The sequence below is a fragment of the Phoenix dactylifera genome, chromosome 18 (genome assembly GCF_051530095.1).
Source record: "Phoenix dactylifera cultivar Ajwa chromosome 18, Ajwa_hap1_PhDact_Kaust_v1.1, whole genome shotgun sequence".
NCBI classification, from domain to species: domain Eukaryota; kingdom Viridiplantae; phylum Streptophyta; class Magnoliopsida; order Arecales; family Arecaceae; genus Phoenix; species Phoenix dactylifera.
The window spans coordinates 8,291,097-8,316,041 of NC_143207.1; the positions used below are offsets into that span (position 1 = coordinate 8,291,097).

The following is a 24,945-nucleotide window of genomic DNA, read 5'->3' on the forward strand; positions in this document are numbered from 1 at the left end:
GGCTTTGGACTAACCAAGTTTATGTCCCAGTCCAAGACTGCACAAATCCTACGCATAAGCTCGTGGCAGTTATCCCATGCGTAAGCCCGTGGAGGCTATCCAGCGCATAAGCTCGTGGAGGCTATTCCACGCATCAGCTCGTGGCAGCTATCCTACGCATAAGCTCGTAGAGGCTATCTCATGACAAGGTTAGTCCAACCCATTATACATGTCGAGTTTTACATGTTTAATCACATTTCAATCACATCACATATTTTTATAAATTCTTAAAAATATGTTATTCCTTTCCAATTTAATTATTTCAATAAATTGGAAAGGAAAAGGCGCCTGCTGTCAGACCTGCATAGTTCGAGAACATTCTAAAAGAATATGGCTGATAGTCTCCTTCATCTCCGTGCATTCTGTCACGCCCCGAACCCATCACCAGGGTCTGGTACGTGACCGGCCGCATGAGCCCTAGAGCAGTGCCCTAAGGATCATGCAAGGCCTAAGATAACAAAAATTCCAATAAATCCATAATTAATGCATTTAAACCAAACCAACTAAAATGTACTGAATGATTACATAAATTCAAATGTCCATAAGCAAAAGATAAATTAACTTCTATCTATCTAGCAGTCTGACGAGCTCACTTCTTGTCCCACCCGACAGATTCTATGAATCCAGTGCCTCTGAAAAAAAATGTAAGTGTAGTATGAGCTTTTCCAGTCCAGTAAGAATCCCAACAGCCACACACAGTAATAATAATAAAATAATCAAAGCATCAAATAAATGTCATTTCATCATTTCAAAGGCTCAACAAACAACAAATATATATAACCATTTCATATATATAAATGCTTTTTCACGTTATGTGATCCATTCCCGTATTACTCTGATTCCCAAGTTTTCAGACTTTTCACTTCTGGCTTTGGACTAACCAAGTTTATGTCCCAGTCCAAGACTGCACAAATCCTACGCATAAGCTCATGGCAGTTATCCCATGCGTAAGCCCGTGGAGGCTATCCTACGCATAAGCTCGTGGAGGCTATCCCACGCATCAGCTCGTGGCAGCTATCCTACGCATAAGCTTGTAGAGGCTATCTCATGACAAGGTTAGTCCAACCCATTTTACATGTCTAGTTTTACATGTTTAATCACATTTCAATCACATCACATATTTTCATAAATTCTCAAAAATATATTATTCCTTTCCAATTTAATTATTTCAATACTTTCATAATAAACAAAATGCACACCTCATATGTATCATAGCAGCTCATAAACAAATAACAACATAATTATAAAATAATTCCAATGATAAATCAAATGTATGCATAGAGGTGCTTAGATGTAGGGATTCTTACAGGAATTGTAGACTGATACAAACACGGATCCGAATCACAACCTACGAGCTGGGGTGCTGAGTCCCCTGATCCAAACCTCCTGGCACTGCTGACTCTTCCCCTACAACATCAATTATAAATCACGAACTAAATTATTTAATATTAAAATATTCTGAACCATAACTTACATATACTTTGGGGCCCATTACCAGGTCCCCAATCATCTCAACCCCTCCAGATTTAGGGGTAGTCGGGGAGGCCCGACTCCCCACCTTGTACCACTGGCCTATGTCGTCGCCAGCCATGGCCGCCGCCATGCCGGCGACGATGGCCGGTCTCGGTGAAAAGACCAAAAGGAGGATGAACGAGAGAGAAGGGAAGAAGATCCTTCTCTCTTCACGGATGGGAGTACATCTCCCCTTCCCCATTTCTTGGTCCAAGGGCAGCAGCTGCCACCTGCCCAACCCTCGGCCACCATCCTCCCGACCCTCGGCCACCACTGGCCGAAACCATCGCCGGCCGCCTCTGCTGCAGTCGCCGGCGATGGTGGCCGGCCAAAAGAAAGAGAGAAGAGGAGATCCCTCTTCTTCTTCTTCCCCTAAGAACCGAAAGGGTCCCCCCCCTTTCCTCCATCATCAACCGAAGACCCACTGGCAGTGGTTGGCCCCCACCCGACGGCAACCCCAGTGGCCCACAACCGCCATCGCCGTCGTTGTCGCCGCCGGTGGCTAGCTGTCGTCGCCGCCGACGAGAGGGAAAGGGGAAAAGGAAGGAGATGGAGTCACGAGGAAGAAGACCTCGGATCCATCACTCCTCTTCTCCAATAGACCCTAGAAAATTCCTCTCCGACCTCCCACAGTCCCGATTCAACCCAACTACCATGGATCTCGGCCAACCCGGCGGCCGGCGGCGACGAAATCCAGAAGAGGGAGGCCGAAATAGGGGTACCCTGTTTTGGATCCTTCTCCGACGGTTTCACCAGCCAAAACCCCAACCAAAGCAGCCCCAAATCCAGAAAATAAAGCACAAGAGAAGGAGCCACGCGTACCTCGGTCCGACAGGGTGCTCCGGCGACCCTTCCGACGAGGAATCGGTGGAAAAAATCCGTGAGCAACCCGGATCAACGCACACGGCTCCAAGATCTCTTCTTGTGGGGATCTTCACCGAAGGAAAGGGGCTTAGGGCTTCCTCCGCGGCCGGCCGAATCTCGACGGTTGGTCTTCTCTTCGATGATCAACCCCCCCCCCCCCCCCGAACGCCACCGCCGCCCCTTCACCCCTCTTCTTCCACGATCATGCCTAGGGCATGATCGTAATAAGGGGGATAGGCTCGGTCTTTTCGGGCCGGCCCATCCACTCTTTCCTTTTTTTTTGTTCTCACATTCTCCCCTCCTAAAAAAAAAAATTCGTCCGCGAAATTAACGTACCTGGAATACCAAGGAGTTGAGGGTGTTTGGCTTTTATTTCTTCCTCGAGCTCCCAAGTAGCCTCTCTTTCTGAGTGATTGCTCCATTATACCTTTACATAAGGAATGGTCCGATGTCGCAGCACTTGATTCTTTCTATCCACAATCCGTACCTGGTACTCTTCATAAGTTAGATCCTCATGCAGACTTACAGGCTCAAAATCTACCACATGGTTCGGATTCGGAATATATTTTCTCAGCATTGAAATATGGAATACATTATGCACACCTGATAAAGCTAGTGGTAGAGCCAAACGGTATGCCACTTCTCCAACTCTATCCAGGATCTCGAACGGACCAACATACCTAGGGCTCAATTTGCCACGAACCCCGAATCTCATCACAACTTTAGTAGGAGATACTTTCAAGAAAACATGATCACCAACTTGAAACTCTAGTTCTCTTCTCCTATTGTCAGCATAACTCTTTTGTCTACTCTGAGCTATAAGGAGTCGTTCTCTAATCACCTGTATCTTATCCACAGTTTGCTGTACTATCTTTGGACCCAATACTTTTCTTTCTCCCACATCATCCCAACAAATTGGAGATCGGCATTTCCTGCCATACAATGCCTCAAAAGGAGCCATCTGAATACTGGCCTGATAACTATTGTTGTAGGCAAACTCAACCAGCGACAAATGACTATCCCAAGCACCACCCAAATCCATGACACAAGCCCTTAACATATCCTCCAAGATCTGAATAGTGCGCTCCGACTGTCCATCAGTTTGTGGATGAAAAGCTATACTGAAGTTCAGTCTTGTACCAAGAGCTTTATGAAGGCTCTTCCAAAACTGTGACACAAATCTAGTATCTCTGTCAGACACAGTTGAAACTGGAATCCTGTGCAGCCTCATAATTTGCTCTATGTACAAACTTGCCAATTTCTCTAGAGGAAAGCCAACTCTAAAAGGCAAGAAATGTGCTGACTTGGTCAGTCGGTCAACAATCACCTAAACTGCATCATTACCCCGAGGGGTCTTAGGCAAGGCAGTCACAAAATCCATGGTGATATGCTCCCACTTCCACTGAGGTATGAGAAGAGACTGTAATGGTCCTGCAGGCCTCTGATGCTCAGCTTTCACTTGTTAACACACTAAGCACTGTGCAACATACTGAGCTATATCTCGCTTCATTCCACTCCACCAAAAATTTTCCTTCAAGTCCCGGTACATTTTAGTTCCTCGTAGATGCACTGTATAAGCTGAGTTATGGGCCTCATCAAGAATCTCTTTCTTCATTCTTGCTACTTTCGGCACACATACCCTGTTTCCGAATCTTAAAGAGCCATCTTCATGCATTCGGAATTCTGACTGCATACATGACTCTACTGTTTCTCTAATCTTCTGTAACTCTGGATCCTCTCTCTGAGACATCTTGATCTTTTCAATCAGAGTAGGTTGCACTGTGAGGGTAACCAATTGTACCTTAGGATCATGTAGTCGTATTTCGATCCCTGATCTCTCCAAATCTAATAAAATATACTTCTGTGTAGTAATCAATGCTGCCAGCCCACTTGAGGATTTTTTGCTCAAAGCATCAGCCACTACATTTGCTTTCCCCGGATGGTAACTGATAGTCAAGTCATAATCCTTCAGTAGTTCTAGCCATCTTCTTTACCTCAAATTCAACTCCTTCTGTGTGAAGATATATTTCAAACTCTAATGGTCTGTGAAAATCTCACAGTGTTCTCCATACAAGTAATGTCTCCATATCTTTAGAGCAAAAACTACCGCTGCCAACTTCAAATCATGTGTAGGATAATTCTGTTCATATGACTTTAACTATCTAGAGGCATAAGTTATCACCTTTCCATTCTGCATCCGAACACACCCAAGTCCCTTACGAGATGCATCACTGTAGATGGTGAAGCCTTCTGTTACAGATGGAATAGCTAGCACTGGGGCTGTCACCAGACGCTTTTTTAGCTCTTGGAAACTCTATTCACAGTCATCTGTCCATTCAAACTTTACTCGCTTCTGAGTCAAGCGACTTAAAGGCATGGCAATATGGGAGAATCCCTCAACAAATCTTCTGTAATATCCAGCCAATCCTAAGAAGTTGCGTACTTCAGTTACATTGGTAGGTCTACACCACCCAACTACTGCCTCCACTTTCATTGGATCAACAGAGACACCTTCCTTAGAGATTACATGCCCAAGAAAGGAAATATTATCCAACCAGAACTCACACTTTGATAGCTTAGCATAAAGCTTCTTTTCTCTAAGTGTTTGCAATACCATCCGTAGATGTTCTTCATGTTCCTGTGAGCTCTTTGAATACACCAAAATGTCATCAATGAACACTACTACAAACTGATCCAGATAAGGTTTAAATATCCGATTCATAAGATCCATGAAGGCAGCCGGTGCATTTGTCAAACCAAAAGGCATGACCAAAAATTCATAATGCCCGTATCTAATCCTGAAAGCGATCTTGGGTACATCCTCTGCCTTTATTTTCAATTGGTGATAGCCAAAACGAAGATCAATCTTTGAGAAAACCTGAGCCCCTTGCAGCTGATCAAACAAGTTATCAATTCTTGGTAGCGGGTATTTATTCTGTACTGTCACCCTGTTTAATTTTCGGTAGTCTATACAGAGTCGGAGGCTACCGTCTTTCTTTTTCACAAATAATACAGGAGCGCCCTAAGGAGAAACACTAGGCCTTATAAAATTCTTATCCAGTAACTCCTGTAGTTGTTCCTTCAGCTCTTTCAATTCAGCTGGAGCCATTCGATATGGAGCTTTTGAAATTGGACCAGTGCCGGAATCAAGTCGATGGAGAATTCAATCTCCCTATCAGGGGGTAATTCTGGCAATTCATCTGGAAACACATCTGGAAATTCTGTCACCACAGGGATATCCTCTAACTTGGGCTCCACTTTCTGGGTGTCTAACACAGCAGCTAAGAATCCTTCACAACCTTTTGCGAGAAGCTTGTTAGCCTGTAGAGCCGAGATTAACTTCATTTGATGAGGTAACTTGCTACCCACCAAACTAAACACTGGCTGACTAGGGATCTGAAACTTGATCGTTTTCTCAAAACAATCAACAGTAGCATGGCATGCTGTCAACCAATCCATACCAAGGATCAAATCAAAATCATTCATCTCTAAGACCAGCAAGTCTGCATTCATTTTTCTGTCCTCAATGCCCAAAATACAGTTCTTGCAAACTGAATTAACTAATATAACATCTCCGCTTGGCGTTGAGACACAGAGATCAAATTCTAATGGCACAGGTAATATTTCAGTATTCTTTCTAACAAAATTGGCCGATATGAATGAGTGGGTAGCACCAGAGTCAAATAAAACATTCACATCATTAGACAATAACCTAATCATTCTTGTAAAGATAATAACAAGGCACCTAATCACAATCTTTAACCATACATGCATAAACATATATAACCTAACAAAATTTATGACATGCCAAACAAGAGAGAGTATTAGGGATGGATTTATTACCTGTCACCACTGAATTAGAAGCCTTGGCATCCTGCTCTGTGAGTGCATAGACCCGCCCCTGGGTCCTAGGCCTCTGCTGCCCTCTCTCTTGCTGTTGTCTTTCCTGAGGTGCTCGGTTTACAGGAACTCTTTGAGAGGACTGTGGTGCCTGTCGCCTCTGTGGTCCCATTAGGACAAACAATAGCCTTATGCCCTTCTTGTCCCCAAGAAAAACATGTCCCTCCAACCCAAGTGCAATCTCGCTTGAGATGAGGTCCTCCACATCTGTAGCATCTAATGGCACCTCGGGCTTGACCTCTGTCTCTGGTGACAACTTGATTCGGTCTCTGATCCTTCGACTTGAAGGGTCTACTATTTTGGCTCGGAGAATCAGTGGGTCGAAACCTTTTCTTCATATTCTTTTCTCTGGCAACTTGGGCATTGTCAAGCCCTTTTTCTATCACCAGGGCTTTGTTAACCACATCTTTATAAGTAGACAGTTCAAAAGCAGCAACTTGTTGTTGAATCCGTCCCCTGAGTCCATTTTCAAATTTTCTTGCTCGGTCACTATCCTCTGATATCAAGGTCAGAGCATATCGGGACATCTCTTCAAACTTTGCTGCATACTGGGCAACTGTCATATCACCCTGCTCCAGTCGGTCAAACTTCCTATATTTCTGGAATTGGATACCCTGGGGAAAATACTTCTCATGAAAACCTTTTTTAAATTCTTCCCAAATGAAGGGGGCATCATCTGGACCAAGCTTCCCTTTCTCCATCTCCCACCAGTCAGTCTGTTGGATTTTTAGAGATACGCACCCCCAGCATTTAAAGGTACGACTGATCCGATGGAGGCTGAGAGCTGGCTGAAACGTGCATTTATGGGCATGGCATGGTAAAAATTTTGTGCTAGAGACAAGTCCAGCAAGCTGACTCCACAGATCATTTATGCGAGATAGAGTTGATCCATTGATTTGATTGACTCATGATTTAAAGAATACACCAGCTTGTAGGAGGCGCTCGCTCGAGAAACAACGTCCCCTTTTTCTTTTCCTTTTTTTTATTTTTGCTAGAACGAAAATATCATACATATCGTATCTGGATGCAGAATTCTGGTACTATGCAGAGAATTAAATAACTTCTATCCATTGCACATATAAAACATAAAATAATTATTTATTTAAAAATAATAATATATTACTATTTGATTTATGAAAATATTAATTTTTTACATGATATTTGAAACTAAGTGAATGTAAAAAAAATATAATGAATGGGAATAAGCTTGATTTATTCAGTAAACTCTTTTATACATGATTAAGTATTTGCATAGGACCTTATAAAGTACATGTTCATATAAATAATCACCTTTTGTTTATTTTGCTCACATTTGCTATTCTTCTCTATAACAAAATATTTACAGTAGATTATTTGAGGCAATAAAAACAGACCATAATGATAAAGTAACGTTATAAATTAATTATTATCACTATGTATAGAATTAATAGTAAAATATAAATTAACAAAATTATTATATGCATGCATAACATGGCTCCATATTAGCTCATGATCCACTATAAGAAAATGGGGCATTAGCGACGCTTTTTTTTTTTTGCTATTACCGACACCTTTACATGTCAGTAAAACAGTTTTGGACGCTTTCCAAAGCGTCGATAAAGTGTCGCCAATGTAACAGTAGAAAAAATATTTTCCGACGCTTTCAGAAGCGTTAGCATGTAGCGACGCTTTACCAATCGTGACTTTTAAGATTATAATTACAAGAACTTGTTTTGACGTTGACGATCTTAAAGCCAATAAAAATATATCTTGCATCAAAATGTGGCCGTCGTAACTTTTAAGATTTGAAAGTTTTCGCTTTTTAAAATTTACGCACCGTGAAATATTCGATGCATACCCACCAGGAACCTTCATATTTTTCAGAACCATTAGAAAAAGATCATTCTCTTGAGTAGACATTATGTAACATGCAGGAGGTATAAAAAATTTATCATTGGCAAGCTCTTTCGGATGAAGCTCTTGTCATATGCCCATGTCTTTCAAATCAAGACGCACTTTCAAGTTGTCTTTGGTCTTTCCATCAAGATTTAGCAATGTTCCAATCAAATTATCACAAACATTCTTCTCTATGTGCATGACATCAAGATTATGCCGAAGAAGATTATACCCCAATAAGGTAAATTGAAAAAAATACTCCTTTTTTCCATAACTGCTTCTGTGTAGAAGCTATCATTGTGTCATCGTCATTTTTCTGTCCATATATGTTGTCATCATTCTCAAAAAAGTTAGTATCCTCTAAAACCTCTGATATTAACCCTTCATTTAATGAGCTGCCAACATCCTCCCTTCCCCTCTTCTTTGAATATTTGGAGATCTTACTGGGTATGTAATTGGTGCCATGCATTTGTTTAAGAACTTCAGTACCAGTTGGTAGAATAGGAGTAGAATGCAACTCTGTGGTACCATCAAATAGATCATTCTGAAATCGAAATGGATGGTTTGGTTCTAACCATCGACGATGGCCCATATAACAAAACTTTCTCCATGTTTTAACCCATACGAATGGGTTGAATCTCCACAAGAAGGACATGCAATACGTCCCTTATTGCTCCAACCAGATAAATTAGCATATGCAGGAAAATCATTAATAGTCCATATAAGAGCTGCATGCAATTTGAATGTTTGACCAGCGAAAGCATCAAATGCATCAATACCTTTCCATAATTGTTTCAATTTCTCAATTAAAGGCTGCAAAAAAATATCAATATAATTGCCTGAGCCCTTATCACCTGGAATAACTATTGACAGAATGAGTGAAGACTATTTCATACACATCCATGGTAGCAAATTATATGGAACCAAAACAACCAGCCAAGTGTTGTATGTAGAACTCATCGTTCGGAATGGATTAAACCCATCAGTAGCCAAACCTAGTCTAACACTGCGACATCAGAAGCAAATTCGTGATGCCTATCATCAATGCTTTCCATGCTAAACTATCTGCTAGGTGTCTTAACATTCCATCTTTTGTACGGCCTTCGTCATGCCATCTCATCGAGGAAGCCGTTTTCGATGATACATACATCCTTTTCAATCTAGGTACGAGAAAAAAATATCTCAAAACTTTAGCCGATTTTTTCTTAGTCCGTGCAGCATCCACTTTATTCAACAAATTATGCTCGTCTTTAGCTTTCTCCCATCGTGAAGATCCACATATTCGGCACGACTCTTCATTAATATTTTTACCATGGAATAAAATACAGTCATTCGGATAACTGCGTATCTTCTTGTATCCAAGATCCAATTCTTTTTCTAGTTTTTTGGCTTCATAAGAAGATGATGACAAAGTAACACCTTTCGGAAATGCATCCTTTAATAATTGAAGAAGTATAGTAAAAGACTTGCTAGACCACCCATTCAAATACTTCAAATGGAATAAATGCACAAGAAAAAAAATCTTCGTATAATTCTTACAACCCGGATATAGTTCTTCATCACAAGCTTTCAGCAAGTTATGATACCGAGCTATGTCATCATCAGAGTGTATAGGTTCCTCAATATGCATAAAATCAGTAACTGTATGCTCATCACCTATTCCAGTTGCTTCTTATCCTCCACTAAAATTTGTTAAATTTCTAATACCATGTCTTCTATATACGAGGGTTGGTTACATGGAGATGACAATATGAACTCTCTATGAAATATCCATTCAGTATAACCTATCGTAAAACCATTCCACACCAAATGTTCTTCAACAGTTTTCAGAGTGAGAGAAGAAGTATTTACACATTTTCGACATTGACAAAAAATCTTTTTATTCATATTAGATTTTTCAAAAGTAAATTTAATAAAATTTTGAACTCCATTCAAATATTCGTCACTGGATCTCGATTTATTTATCCAACTTTTGTCCATTCTATTAAAATATTGCTTGAACTGCAAATTACAAACTCCATTTAAATATTCGTCACAAACTTTTTATGCAAGAAGATAATTACGAACAAGATTTTTTAGTACCATATTAAATCACAAGCCTTAATACTTCAATAATATATTGAAGAGGTAAGAGTTTTTTTTTGTTTGTTTGTTTTATTCAATTACAACAGCCTTAATAGCTGCCGTTGTGCCATGTTAACAAGCATTCAATGGCTCCTCTGGATCATGAGACTTGGCATCCTCTCCAGTTCAGGATTCAACAAGAGAGGTCATCATGGGCTCATGATTTAACAGGGACCACCTGATCCGCATTACATGGACCATTCTGCAGTACACACAAATAGTGCTTCTCTGGTTAACCCCGAGCTCTACAGGATTCTACCTCTGGAGCTATTGAAGTTCATAGAAATTCCTATTGGTATAAAATTAAACAATAGATCTAATATTTTTCTTTTTTTGTGGTGCAGTCCTAAGTCCTCACAGAATTTTCTCCATTAGGAATTGTTGTAAGATGTTGAATCATGGAGGAAGCATATTTTCTTTGGCCAAAATTATCTGGTTGCTGGTCGCCTTGGAGAAGATAATTTTTTTTTTCTTTTATTGCTTTTCATACAGTGTCCTAACTGCTGCAAATCTGAAAAAGAGAAGCATGCTTTTCCTTGTGGTTTGTTTTCTCTGTAACCTGACTGATAAAATACCATGTTCTGGAAATACTCGTGTTTCATTCACATACATGATGCGATGTGAAAGCTTGGGTGTCGGATCTCAGGTTCATTGAGATGTTTGATGTCTCATGCATGATGCAATGCATGCTTGACATGAAACAAGAGAAACTAGAACAAAATTTCTAAACAATCCGATTATAAAACAAAAGAAATTCCAAAACATCCAGAATTTAAAGATCCAAACAAGAAAAAAAGATCCCAAACTTGGCTTTGTCCTTGTCCTTACCGGTTCTAAACTTCAAATGCCGTGTGAGTGCTCTGCGACAGAGGAGGAGAAAGTTGTCCATGGAGAGGAGGCCAACGGAGAGGGAGACGAGAGGAATGAGATGCGATGGAGGAATGCGATTTAGGGTCGGTTGGCGGAGGAGAATAGCTGAGATCAGTGAAAAAGGCTGAGGAGGGAGGGGGTCAGTCGGCGTGGGTTAGGAATTTAGGACTGTGGAGGGAGGGGGTCGATCGAGTTTTGTTTTGGGGAGGAATGAAGTCCGACGACGCTTATAAGCGTCGGTGCTTAAATCTTCCGACACTTATAAGCATCGGTAATGGGCTACTGATGCTGACGCTATACAAAGCGTTGACGAAACCTTTTTTTTTCCAACGCTTTTTAAAAGCATTGGCATTCACTGTCGCAAGAAAAAAATTGCCGACACTTTTATCTAGCGTCGATAATATAGAGTTGGCAAAAATCTTTTTTGTTGTCTTGTGAGCTCATGCTTCAAATCCAACTAGTTGTACTATGTCAATAAGGCTCGGTGAAGCATAGTTGATCTAACCATTTGATAACCACTCATAACCTTAATAAATAAATCCCAGACATCAATTCGTTTCTTTATAACCAAAAAGAAAAAATAGAAATGCACATCCCGCAGTTGGATGTCTCTATCAAAATAATAAATTATTACGTTATTGTATTTGGAGACTATGAATCATATTGTTCATGGTAGCTTGAATACGCACTACACATGCTAAACTAAAAATACTTTGGCATCAATACGGAGTTAGATTATGAAACGCAGGTCTACATTCACTCTCTAATTAATGACCAAGAAAATAAAAGTAGAAGACTAAAATAAGGTGATATTTATTGGATTTACTACAAAGTCGTGATGGAAATATATGCATCCATCTAAAGCCATTGCTTTTGGAATATCAATATAGGCTTTTCAATATGTCATATCACAATGTCCAATTTTTAGTAACTACCTAATTTAGCAGTTTTTCTATTAGCAACTGGGACATATGAAATGTAAGATATAGCCATTGATTCAGCATTTATCTGACAAAAAATATTTTTTGTTTTCATATAAAAATAATTTTTATAATAGAAATGTTTAACATAGCATATTTTTATTTTGAGATTGATAACATAATCAAGTAATATAATTATTTTTATTATTAACCACTATTTTCTAGTGTAACAGCTTATATATGCTTAATATTATATAGTAAACATTTCTCACAAAAACCTAGCAGCGTTTTCAATATATATATATTACCCATATGTTATCCACATCTTGAGCATTTATTTTATAATTATAATTTGTTTTCTCAAAAAATATATAAACTTTTGCTAATTGATTGTATCAAAAGATTTCACATTATAATGGTTAATATACATATATATACTGGTTAGCAATAAAAATTTAATTAATCAACATTTCATAATAACATCATTAATGCATAAAACCAAAGCAGTTGCAAATGACTAGTTAGCTAGAACATTTACAGTTCACTTAATGATCATAACATTTATATTGAAAATTATCAATTAATAACTAATGGTTGATGCAATTTTATTAACAGCTTAAGTCAACTTGTTTCACAATCAAAGCTGAGGGCAACTCCTGCTTCTCAATAAATAGCCTCGATATAATGGCCATTTGACTTGTTACTACTTCCAACAAATCGTATCGGTATCTCATCGATATGAAATCAAAGCTACAAGATGATCTTGGGCCAAAGATCAGCTAAGGGTTGCACTAAGACCATTTACGGGACTTGGTCTTCAAGGGCCATTGATGCGTGTGGACGTGCCACCATTGTTTGAACTAGAAAGGATAAATAGTGGATCTTATAGCCTTGACCTTCAAGTACTTTAGCTACTAGGTGCTGCCTCCTCAGAAAAGGAAGCGATAATTGCGGTACTATGCTAGGATCAAGGAACTAAAACATAAATTAAGAAAAAGAAAAGTAATTGATAATAAATTAGAAATGCTGGTTCTTTGATCGGTGAAGGGCTTGTTTTTTGAATTACAACTTTGTTTATAGAAATTTCCTTATTAATCATCAAATAGTTGCCCATCTCTCGTATTGACACCCATCATTTTCTGTTGCCATCACCTCTTTTACTTTTTCTTGACGGCTGCCATAGTCAAAATTGGTCTATGTCGCACTTCCCATGCCCTAGTCCTTTAATGACCACCTTACATTCTGCCGCCGCATCTTCATTTTATATCAAGCCGATGACTTAACCGCATGAACAGCGTAGAACATGATCGGCCTTCAAATCAATAGGCTATACTACAATCGTCCTGTGCCTACAACCTCTTTAGGATTGGCTTGTACCTAGAGTAATCACTTGACCTAGTTCAACCAGCTCCTTTAAATGTCGCTTGGCTTCTTATGTGATGGCACGTTATAACTCGATTGACCTACTCGGTCCTTCCCTAGTTTGTCCTTTAATTGCTTCGTTCTTCCCCAAACTTGATCATGTGACATTTGTTTAAGCTGAGAACTATCTTTTTAACAAGGGAATGATATAAGTTGTCTTATCCCACACTTCTCGTTAATGGCCTCCAACCTGATCCTGTTAAATTAAACCTACATGCTTGGCGTATTTTTCGTTACTGAGGCAAGAGCCTCTAATTATTAATTTCTAGAACCGCTATCTAACCAGCTTTTGGGCATCCATTATAAGTTAAGATCTGGTGTCAAGACCTATATATTTATGTTGTAGAATGAATAAAATTTGTGTGGAATATCAAAATACTTGTATATCAAGATTGAATTTCAGTATACTACTTATTCTATGCCTGATTTATAAACTAATTTCCTCCAACATTTTAATTGTATTGACATGACACTTTTTTTTCATATTAAACAAACATTATTAGCAAAACAAATACATTTTTATTGATATAAATTGCGCGTACTGTTTAGCTTTTTTTTTGGTACAACGGATGACTCATATATTTCTAGTATGAATCTATCCAAAAAAGTTAAAATATAACAAGTCACGGAGTGGTTAGGTAACTCCCTCTCACCAACCCATAGAGCCCCCCAAAGCGGTTAGTCACATACGAGGCTACCCAATCCATAGCTCCATTGGCCTCTCTATATATATGCTTGGCCTGAAAAGTGACATCTCTACGTACCATGGTTCGAATATCCCAGAGTAAGGGGTGGCACCCAACCACGCCGTTGGTGCCTCCTAGATCCAGCCAATTACCGTTGCCTAGTCACCCTCGAGCAAGACTGCGCTAGCCCACAGAACATGCTAGACTTGATACAGACCAGCCCAAGCTGCCCCTAGAATAGAGATGTCAAAGATCTGGCACCCACCAGCAACAACCACCATAGACTTCGGGTCTCTGATGACGAAGCCTGCATCACCCCTCCTGCCACGGTTTAGCAAGCATCCGACGAAATTAATTTTGAGGAAGCTCGAGAGTGGGGGCTTCCAGGTGAAGAACATCGTCCGTGGCACTAAAAGAGTAGATGTAGAGCCCCAGATGCCCCGAGCTATTAAAGGCATGTCTGATGGACCTACATGGGTGATCTTCACCGCCTATTCTCGGGCCCACTCCATGACGAATCTAGGTGTAGGGATGCTCTCTCCAAAAATCAAGGCATTCCTGGCCGGCTAGATATGCTAAGTCGTATAAGTCGTCGTAGTGGCCATGTGCTAGGTCTGAGGGGTAGTGGACCACCATCTCAGTGCCTGAGTGAAGGAGTCCGATTGGCACCGAGCATCCGACGGGATATTGATGAGCCTCCAGACTCTCCTAGCTCGCTCACACTGAAATAGAGCATGATCTATAGTCTCATCCATCTGGCAACTAGGGCACTGAGGTTGGATGCCCAGCCCCCGCCGCTCAGCACCGATCTCGTTGGCAACCGGCCCCAAGCCACCTTTCAGGGAAATACAACAATCCTCGGATGAAGACCGAACCTCCAGATCTAGGTGTAGTATTACCTTGGGTGTTGCTCACTCTGAAGGAGGCAATAGATGTCTCTCACTCTAACTCTAGGGCTGCAGGACGTATACCAAACCCTCACAATCGGACTAGCACTCTTTAGAATAGGTAGCGACCAGACTCTCTCTGCAAGGTGCTCTCCAAATAAATAGCTGATTCGGCTGGTGTCCCACCCCGCCCCTTCAGGGTGAAGAAGATTGTGAACCCAAAGTCTGTCCGCAGCCTCAATATTGACCATGGTTGACCATAACCTCACCAAGAGAGTGTCCATCCAAGGATGCTCCACCACATCTATACTGCACCCATCACCGATATGCCACCCGATGTTAGTCAAGACATTGGATACTTACCTACAGATCTCCGTTGGAGGAAGGAGCACCTTCGGCCACTCCAAGCAACTCCATCGGTAGTCATCGGTCTGTAGGGGGTAGTCATTGATAGTCAACTTTAAAGACCACGCAATAGCACGTATCTGGTAGAATAGTGATTACGGGTATCGATCTACAGGGATTGGGGTACAACTATTTTTCTTTAAAAATAAAAATATTTAAAAGGAAGAGTTTGTGAAGACTATTAAACTAAGCAATTTAATAAGAAATGCAATTAAAATGATATCAGTTTGGAAAAAACCTAGGGCAAGGAATTCACCACTAACATCGGAACAAGGGTTATTTGTATTTTAATTTATTCTTGGATTAACATGCAAATTGGCTACAAGCCTAATAAGCATTCGAATAAAATTTCACAAAAGTAATTTAGGCATAATCCATCTTTAGTTAGCATGAAATGTCTACCCTAATCTAAGGTGGCAGCATACCGCATCTTTCTTAAGCATGAACTATCTTATTTTTACTTCAATGATCATGAAGAGCAGTTGTATAAACGTCATACTTAAAATCACAGAAATTAAATATGAGATGAAATAAAATATTCATTAGGAGCAAAATAAAGTTTATACAACTCCAGAAATAGAAAATTAAAAACATAAAACCCGTGTCCCTTTGTTAGGGCTGCATCCGGCCCCAGTGAAGAGATTAGCTTTCTATGGTATGGGAGGTAGCAGCAACGACGCAGAAGGCCTTCATCATGACTGGGTTCCTCCCTTCTTCGTCTTCCCTCTCAGACTAATCTCAACAGGAACTGAATAAAAATCAAACTCCCTTCCTCATATATTTTTTTCTTTCCGTGGGGAGTTATTCCCATAATACCCAAAAGTATTATCTCTCCTTTCCTCTTCTTCCGTGAGAACTCCTCTCAGCGGGATTGAACCGAACCGAAGTGAAGCCTCCTCCTTTTATAGCTTTCCCAGCCCCCTCTCCTCCTCTGCTTTTTTTTCATTTTCGTGGTATTCCCTCTTGAGAAGAGATTGATGCCGAAGAAGGAAACGTCTCCCCTTTTATAAGCCGCCAGCTCCCCCTCCATCCTCCTCTGTTTCTTCATGTGGGTGGGAGGATAAGCTCGGATGCCGTGAAGCTTGGGAGGATGAAGATGAACGCGGGATGAAATGCTTGATTTTCGGAGAAGTTAACCTCTGTTCTGTTGGGATGCAGGAGATGTAATCATTGCATGGACTCACTCACTTGAGCGGGAGATGCTGAGAAAATCCGAGATGCAGAGATGGGATAAGGATGTGATCCATTCTAGAGTAAATCCGAACGGGATATGAGGAAGAAATTTGGGATTAATCCAGCAGAAGATTGGCTTGATTTGCGAACGGGATGAGGATGCAGGGGATTCGGAGGAGGAAATGATGGGCTGGATGCGAGTTCATCCCGTAGATGCTAGAGATCAAGCTCCCTTGCTCTGTTCTATTTCCGTGAAATCTGGGAAGATGGATCGGAAGCTATGACAAGGGAGATTGGCTGGTTGCAGCTAGGAGGAAATCCAGAAGACGCATACGGTTGCGGGCACAGGAGACGATGCGGTTGGGATGAGGTGGTTCCGAAACAGGGGATGGCTGGAAGTTAATCCGGAAGGTGAGTTCTAATCCGTGGATGCTAGAGATCAAGCTGGTTCGGATTTGGAAGAGAAAATATGGAATACGTGCTGTGACACAAGTGGTTCTTGTTGGGGAAGATGGAATGAACGAGCTGGCTCTGTTTTGCAAGCTGGGATTTATTCCGAAGAAGGTTAGCTTGATCTGATTCTCACGGCAGCTTGGATTTCGTGGTAGAAGCTCACGGCTAGGGAATGGGATTTAAGTTTATCCCGTGAAGATGGATGGAACGGTTTTGGCTGGGAGGAGATCGTTGGAAGAAGAAAAGATGAGCTGGGAGTTAATCTGGAAGGGGAGATGGGATAATGATGGAACAGGGAAAGTGGAACGGCTGGGAGATACTTCGGAAGGAGAAGACGTGGCTTTGTTCATGGACGGGAGCGGAATGGCTGGGAAGTTAAGGAAGTTTGGAATGAAGGATTGATATGGACTAACGAACGGCTGTGGAGGTGAAGCAGAGGAGGTGAACCAGACGCGTGGGAAGCTTGGATTTGGCTCTATCTTTTTGGACATGGGAGCAGGGGATGATCTTGGATGAAGTTGGAGTTGGAGCTTATCCCGTGTGGCTTTGTTCTGCAGGGAGAACGTAATCCGGAACGCTGGGATGTAATCTGGGATTTGGTTGACAGCTTGGTTTTGGACGGAACGTGGAAGGAATCTATCGCAGGTTGGGATGAAGCAACGGACTCGTGAGCTGGGATAAGAGCATGCTTCATTTGGCTGGGAACCGGAAGAGGCCAATGCTGAGATGAAGACCGGATCAACGTGATTTGGAGGGATATTGGTTTGGATTCTTGAGGGGGTTTAGATTCGGACACGGGGAGGAAATTGCAAGGGATTCGCTGATGGTGGAGTTCGGGAGGATGAACTCGATTCGGGGATGCTCTGTTCTTGTTTCAATGCATGGGAAAAACAATAGGTTTGAGAAGCGTGGAGTTGGATGATGTGGATGCAAGATGATGGCTGAGATGGGATGAGGCTTTGGGATCCATGCAACTAGATGGTATGCTTTGAGATCTGAAAAATAAATAATTGAAGGGATTTTATTAAAATAGGAAAATTGGATCATGTGGAAAAAGAGTTGGAACGAGTGGAAAGAAATTTAGGTGAACGTGTGAAGAGTCAGGAATTAAGTATTGGGTTTTGGAGAAGAGTTCTTGGAGTCGACTCTGGAGGATGTAAAATTGTGAAATGATGCAGTGTAGTTTAGGCTTTACCTAATTAAGCGTGACTTGACCTACATACATTAAGCTCAAGCAGTAAATAAGTAAAACTCGAATTACCTTTAATAATTTATTAAAATGCAATGATGAAGGTAACACAATTTTTTAATTGAATTTACAAAATATGTGAATTAAAATAATGATAAGTGCTATGAATAAGATATTAATTTATGCATTATTTAGTACTTATCACACCCCCCAACCTACATTTTGCTAGTCCTCGAACAAAATAAAAAAAAACTAACTCACTTTCGCAGGAATCGCGATTGCATTTACCGTATGCAATAAGGCTTTAAACCCCTAGGTGGCCCTAGTGGACGAGTTTTGTCTCGTAAGGATTTCCGACTCAGATACCCACAAACTGCTGTCTCAACCCAAAGAATTTATTTTATCGTTTTATAAAATCTAATTTCAAATGCATAAGTGCCAAAAATTTCAAAAGCACACAAAGTTTTAATTACTAAGTTAGCCCAAATCCTAGGTCAAGATGCAATTCAAGTTGAAATCATTAAGTTTCCGTTAGGGAGTTGTAAGACTTTTTATACTTGGGTGCTCGGTGAAATCTGCACCATACACAAGCTAAGGCTTAAGATTCCCCAAAATATTGCTAAAGCTAGTAGTTTCTAAGAATTGGTCAGATAAGACCTAATCACTGATTCAAAATTATCCTATCTTGCAGGAGAGTTGTGGATGTTTACTTTAATACCTCATGGGCTTTATCTGTAATATTCCAGTTTACTCGAATTTTTTTTACAACGACGGCTTTCACACTATCGTCTTTTTCAAGGTCAATATTATTTTCTCTCCTTTTATTTATTTATTATTATTTTTTTATTTGTTATTATGCACTTTTACTCTTGTAATGATTCCTTTGTGTAGCGAGCATTCAATCAGCAACTCCCACACCAGATGGCATAAAGTGTTAGGCATCAAGATTCCTCTACGGACCTATGCTCGGGTTCCTCATACAAGCCCGCTGACCTTTGATAATTGGTAGCCTTTTTCGATGTACCTGACTAAATTCACTCTCTTTTTTTAAATAAATATGGGATAATAGTGAATTAGATAGGTATGATTCATCAGGACTCAAGGTTGCTGCCAGACTTAACAACATAATGTTGAACCTAACCCTTAAAAGTGCAGACCATGTGTGTTGTGAAATTCCAAAGTAAAAATTATCTTACAACTCACTAAAAGAACTTTTAATAAAAAGAACTCAAATTGACTTACTTCTGAATAGTTATTGGGCTTTTTTAGATTTTATATACTTTGTATGTTTATCATTTCAGCACTAAAGCATAGAAATTAGTTTTTTTTTTGAGATGAAATATTTAAAAATACGAAAAATTTCTTCAAAAATTTGAATCCTATACCCCCCAACCTAGACCAAACATTGTCCTCAATGTTTTTTTTTATTTTTATTTTTTATAATATTATGTTGTTATTTTTATTTTTTTATTTTTATTTTTTTTTATTATTTTTATTTTGGACGAAAATATGATGCATATGAAGGATAGAAGCATTTTACCGTAGTTGCATTAGTAATATGAGGGATCCTGTTAAACATTGAAAAATGCAATAAGAAAAATGCAAAAATAACCTACGAGAATTGGGTTGCCTCCCAACAAGCGCTAAGTTTAACGTCTTCAGCCAGACGCAGCGCATCCTTATCAAATCATACCGAGTTCATGCCGAGTTCTTCAAGGAAGAAAATTTGTGGGAAACTGATTGTCAGGCAAGGAGTCGACTGCTTCTATGGCCTTGTCTATATCAAAGTCAAAATGGGCCAAGTATGTTTTCAGAGGGTCATCTTCTAAAATATAGGGAAAGATTTTTTCTACAAGATCATCCATTTTGTCTATTAGGAAGCACTCAACTTTCCTTGCGGGTTGATCAGAGGCACGAAATATATTTAACTTGACCTTCATATTCCCAAAGGATATATTCATCACCCCAATTCTACAATTTATACTCGCATTGGCTGTAGCTAAAAAGGGGCGCCCAAGGATCACGGAGATTTGTTTCTTAGGATTAGGCTCATGTTCCATATCAAGGACGATAAAATCTACTGAAAAATAGAATTTGTCTACCTTGACAAGAACATCTTCAATTATCCCACGTGGTGTTTTTACAGATCGTTCAGCCAATTGAAGGGATACCGAGGTTGGTTTTAACTCACCTAACCCAAGTTTCTCATAAACTGAGTAAGGTAAAAGGTTGACACTTGCCCCTAGATCTAAGAGTGCTCGATCAATGAAATTATTTCTTAAGACACAGAAGATGGTGGGAGCACCAGGATCTTTGAATTTCGGAGGGGTGTTGTGTTGGAGAATAGAACTCACTTGCTCAGTTAGGAAGACCTTTTTAGGCATATGTGTCCTAAATTTTCGCTTTTGGGTACAAAGGTCTTTGAGAAATTTGGCATAGGAGGGAACTTGTCTAATAGCATCAAGAAGTGGGAGGTTGATTTTAACTTGTTTGAAAACCTCCATCATCTCCTCTAGTGAAGTTCCCTTTTTGCCAAAGGAAGAGGGTGAATTAAGAGCTTTAGAAAATGAGACTTTTGGAATGTGAGTTTTGGCAGAAGGTGGACTAGCTGAAGAAGGTTTTGGATTTTTATGTGATACATTTCTATCCTCTTCTTTACCTTCCTTATTGTTATCCTTCCCAATCTTATTGTCTACTACACGTCTACTCCTTAGGGTAGTCAATGCATTGGCTTGTTCATGATGAATTGTATTTAGTTGATTTTCTTAAGCTATGTATTGTCCCCTAGGATTACTCACTGGTTGGCTTGGAAGCTTTCCTTCCTCTCGCTTGTTCAGTGCATTAGCTAGTTGCCCCATTTGGGATTCTAGCTTGGCAATAGATTGCGTGTGAGAGTGCACCAATTGTGTAATGGTTTCCAAACCTTGAAGGGAGGTCAACACTTTCTCCTCAAAGGCTGTGTTTCTATAGGGTGGAGGAGGAGTGTGTTGAAATTGAGTCGAAGAATGGTAGGGATGAATATTTTGTGGGGTTTAAAAATTCTGAAGGTTTTGAAAATTGTGGGAGTAAGGTTGGGCAGTATTCGATGCTTGCTGCTTCCAAGAAAAGTTTGGATGATTCCGCCATCCCGGGTTATATGTGGTAGAATATGGATCATTACCCGGTCGAGACTGTGCTTGGGCAGCATTAACTTGTTCTTGCACAAATTCAGAAAATTGAGCTGCTGAAGGGCATTCATGAATAGGGTGAGACGGGCTAGAACAAAGAGCACAAACTTGTGCTTGCGGAAAGTTTGGAAGTTGTTCTCTAGACATTAGCTGGTCCAGTTTGCAGGACAGTGCATCAACTTTATCGGATAGACCAATGGATTGGTTAACTTCATATATGGTCCCTTTTCTTTGAGAACTTGGGGGTGCTTGACGAGCGGAGGAGGCATGGTGGAGGGAATTTTTATTAAGATTTTCAAACATCTGCCATGCCTCATGCTAACTCTTAAGCATGAAAGTTCCTCCACAAGAAGCATCAACCATCTGACGGTTTCGATCAGACAATCCGTCATAAAAGCATTGCACTAATTGCCACTTGGGTATCTGATGATGCGGGCATTTACGGATTAGATCCCGAAATCTCTCTCAGGTTTCATGAAATTCTTCTTCCTTAGTTTGGGAGAAGCTTGTGATGGCACGTCTAAACTGGTTCGTTCTTCCTATAGGAAAGTATTTTTTGAGGAATTCTTGTTGCATTTGATCCCAGGAACGAATCGAATAAGCTTCTAAAGAATTCAGCCATTGCTTGGCTCTGTCTTTAAGGGAGAAGGGGAATAATCTAAGTTTCAAAGCATCATCAGAGAAGTTTTAAATCTTGACAGTGGTACATATTTCAATGAATTCATCTAGGTGTTTTTATGGGTCTTCGTTGGTGAGCCCATAAAAAGATGGGAGCATTTGGATCACACTAGACTTTATTTCATATTGTACAGCTGCTACCTCAGGTAATCGAATGCAAGATGGAGAAGTGTAAATGGTGGGAGTAAAGTACTCCCTCAAGAGTTTGGGTTGTTCTTCAGCCATCTCGACAGTTGGAGCAGATTCTATGGTTCTATAGGTGTGGATTTCAGCTTGAAGGGCCCTAATAGAACGCTCTATCTCAGAATCAAAAGGTACTAATTCAGGAGATCAGAAACGACACCCTAGCATACACTAATGCTTTTCTAATCAGTCAAGTGCGGTCAAGCATGCATTAAAAGAAAAACACATCAATTCCTTATGTTTCCCCTAAAATCACTAGACAGCTCCTAACTGGTTTGAAGAGGGCACCTAAGCCTCCAATCCGGTCTAATGACTGAGTTGACCAGGTAAGCTCCCAAGTAAGTGGGGGAGTCACGATGCGTTGCAAAGGTCCCACTTAAAAACCACTTGCCTCGAACAGATGAACTGTCTCCCTTAAAGGGACAAAGCTTGCCTAGACATCAACTGAGCCACAGAGTGAAATTGGTGCAACTTTCGGTGATCTTCGTCCTATTGAGCTCGAATATCCCTAGGGGCCAACGTCTAATTGATTTTAATTAAAATGGTAACTATGTGAGAATTGATTCACCTAATTTGGGCAAGAATCTGGTGATGAAATCCAGTTCTTATCTTGTTGGGATGATTGCCCTTACTATGTGCGGATTAATTGGTGTATGTGTATCAAGCATGCATTCACACTTTTGCTGAAATTAAAATCAAACAATCACCACAAAATTTCAGGCTAGTTGGGAATCAATTTAAATAGGAAAGGTTCAGATGTTATCAAGAGGAATTTTTCCAGCAATTTTTAAAGCAAACCTTTACAGCATTCCTTTTCCAATAATTCCCTTTTTGATCGCCCCAGATTTTCTTTTCGATTCCTGATCAAATAATACCAAAATAAAAATCAAGAATTAGTAAGAAAGAAGAAAGGGGATAATTAAAGTAACAAAAATAGAAAATATTTTTATTTTATTTTAGATATATATATATATATATATTTATTTATTAAAGTTTTTTTTATATAGGAAAAGAAAAACAACTATACTAACAATCCCCGACAATGGCACCAAAAATTGATAGTCAACTTTAAAGACCACGCAATAGCACGTATCTGGTAGAATAGTGATTACGGGTATCGATCTACAGGGATTGGGGTACAACTATTTTTCTTTAAAAATAAAAATATTTAAAAGGAAGAGTTTGTGAAGACTATTAAACTAAGCAATTTAATAAGAAATGCAATTAAAATGATATCAGTTTGGAAAAAACCTAGGGCAAGGAATTCACCACTAACATCGGAACAAGGGTTATTTGTATTTTAATTTATTCTTGGATTAACATGCAAATTGGCTACAAGCCTAATAAGCATTCGAATAAAATTTCACAAAAGTAATTTAGGCATAATCCATCTTTAGTTAGCATGAAATGTCTACCCTAATCTAAGGTGGCAGCATACCGCATCTTTCTTAAGCATGAACTATCTTATTTTTACTTCAATGATCATGAAGAGCAGTTGTATAAACGTCATACTTAAAATCACAGAAATTAAATATGAGATGAAATAAAATATTCATTAGGAGCAAAATAAAGTTTATACAACTCCAGGAATAGAAAATTAAAAACATAAAATCCGTGTCCCTTTGTTAGGGCTGCATCTGGCCCCAGTGAAGAGATTAGCTTTCCATGGTATGGGAGGTAGCAGCAACGACGCAGAAGGCCTTCATCATAATTGGGCTCCTCCCTTCTTCGTCTTCCCTCTCAGACTAATCTCAACACGAACTGAATAAAAATCAAACTCCCTTCCTCATATATTTTTTTTTCTTTCCGCGGGGAGTTATTTCCATAATACCCAAAAGTATTATCTCTCCTTTCCTCTTCTTCCCGTGAGCACTCCTCTCAGCGGGATTGAACCGAACCGAAGTGAAGCCTCCTCCTTTTATGGGCTCGTTTGGTTCGCGGGAAAAGAAGGGGGGAAAGTGTGGTCAACGGGAAAGTAATGAGATGCCTCTTGTTTGGTTGGAGTTTTCAAAGGAGAGAGAAGGGAAAGTTGTATTTCCATGGGAATGTGATTCCCACATTTCATGGGAAAGTCTTTCCCATGAGAAACATGGGAAAGTTACTTTCCCATGAGGTGGGAATCACTCCATTTTTACTTTTTTCCAAAAAGTCCCTTCAGCATTAAAGAAGCATTAAAGAGGCATTAAAAACCTAATTTTTATTAAGGGCATAATAGGAATTATATATAACTTTCCTAGGAAAGTGGATGGCCAACCAAACATAAGCACCTTGGAAATTTGTCACTTTCCCATGGTCAACCAAACATGCCAAAAGTATTTTCCTAGGCATCCTCTTCCTAGAAATTTGTTTCCCAGGAATCATATTCCTAGGAAGGAAAATGCTTCCCGCGAACCAAACGAGCCCTATAGCTTTCCCAGCCCCCTCTCCCCCTCTGCTTTTTTTTCATTTCCATGGTATTCCCTCCTGAGAAGAGATTGATGCCGAAGAAGGAAACGTCTCCCCTTTTATAAGCCGCCATCCTCCTCTGTTTCTTCACGTGGGTGGGAGGATAAGCTCGGATGCCGTGAAGCTTGGGAGGATGAAGATGAACGCGGGATG

General features: G+C 40.1%; 1 protein-coding gene across 1 annotated transcript; it reads right to left on the reverse strand.

Moving 5' to 3' along the window:
- Window positions 1–6,323: 6,323 nt before the first annotated feature.
- Window positions 6,324–7,016, reverse strand: LOC149750885 (uncharacterized). Its single transcript, XM_089928537.1, has one exon. The coding sequence runs from the start codon at window positions 7,014–7,016 to the stop codon at window positions 6,324–6,326; it is 693 nt and encodes a 230-aa protein (XP_089784663.1).
- Window positions 7,017–24,945: the final 17,929 nt, after the last annotated feature.

Bases quoted from the DNA above. Each gene is read 5' to 3' on its own strand.
- LOC149750885 (XM_089928537.1), bottom strand. From the start codon at position 7,016: ATGGAGAAAGGGAAGCTTGGTCCAGATGATGCCCCCTTCATTTGGGAA.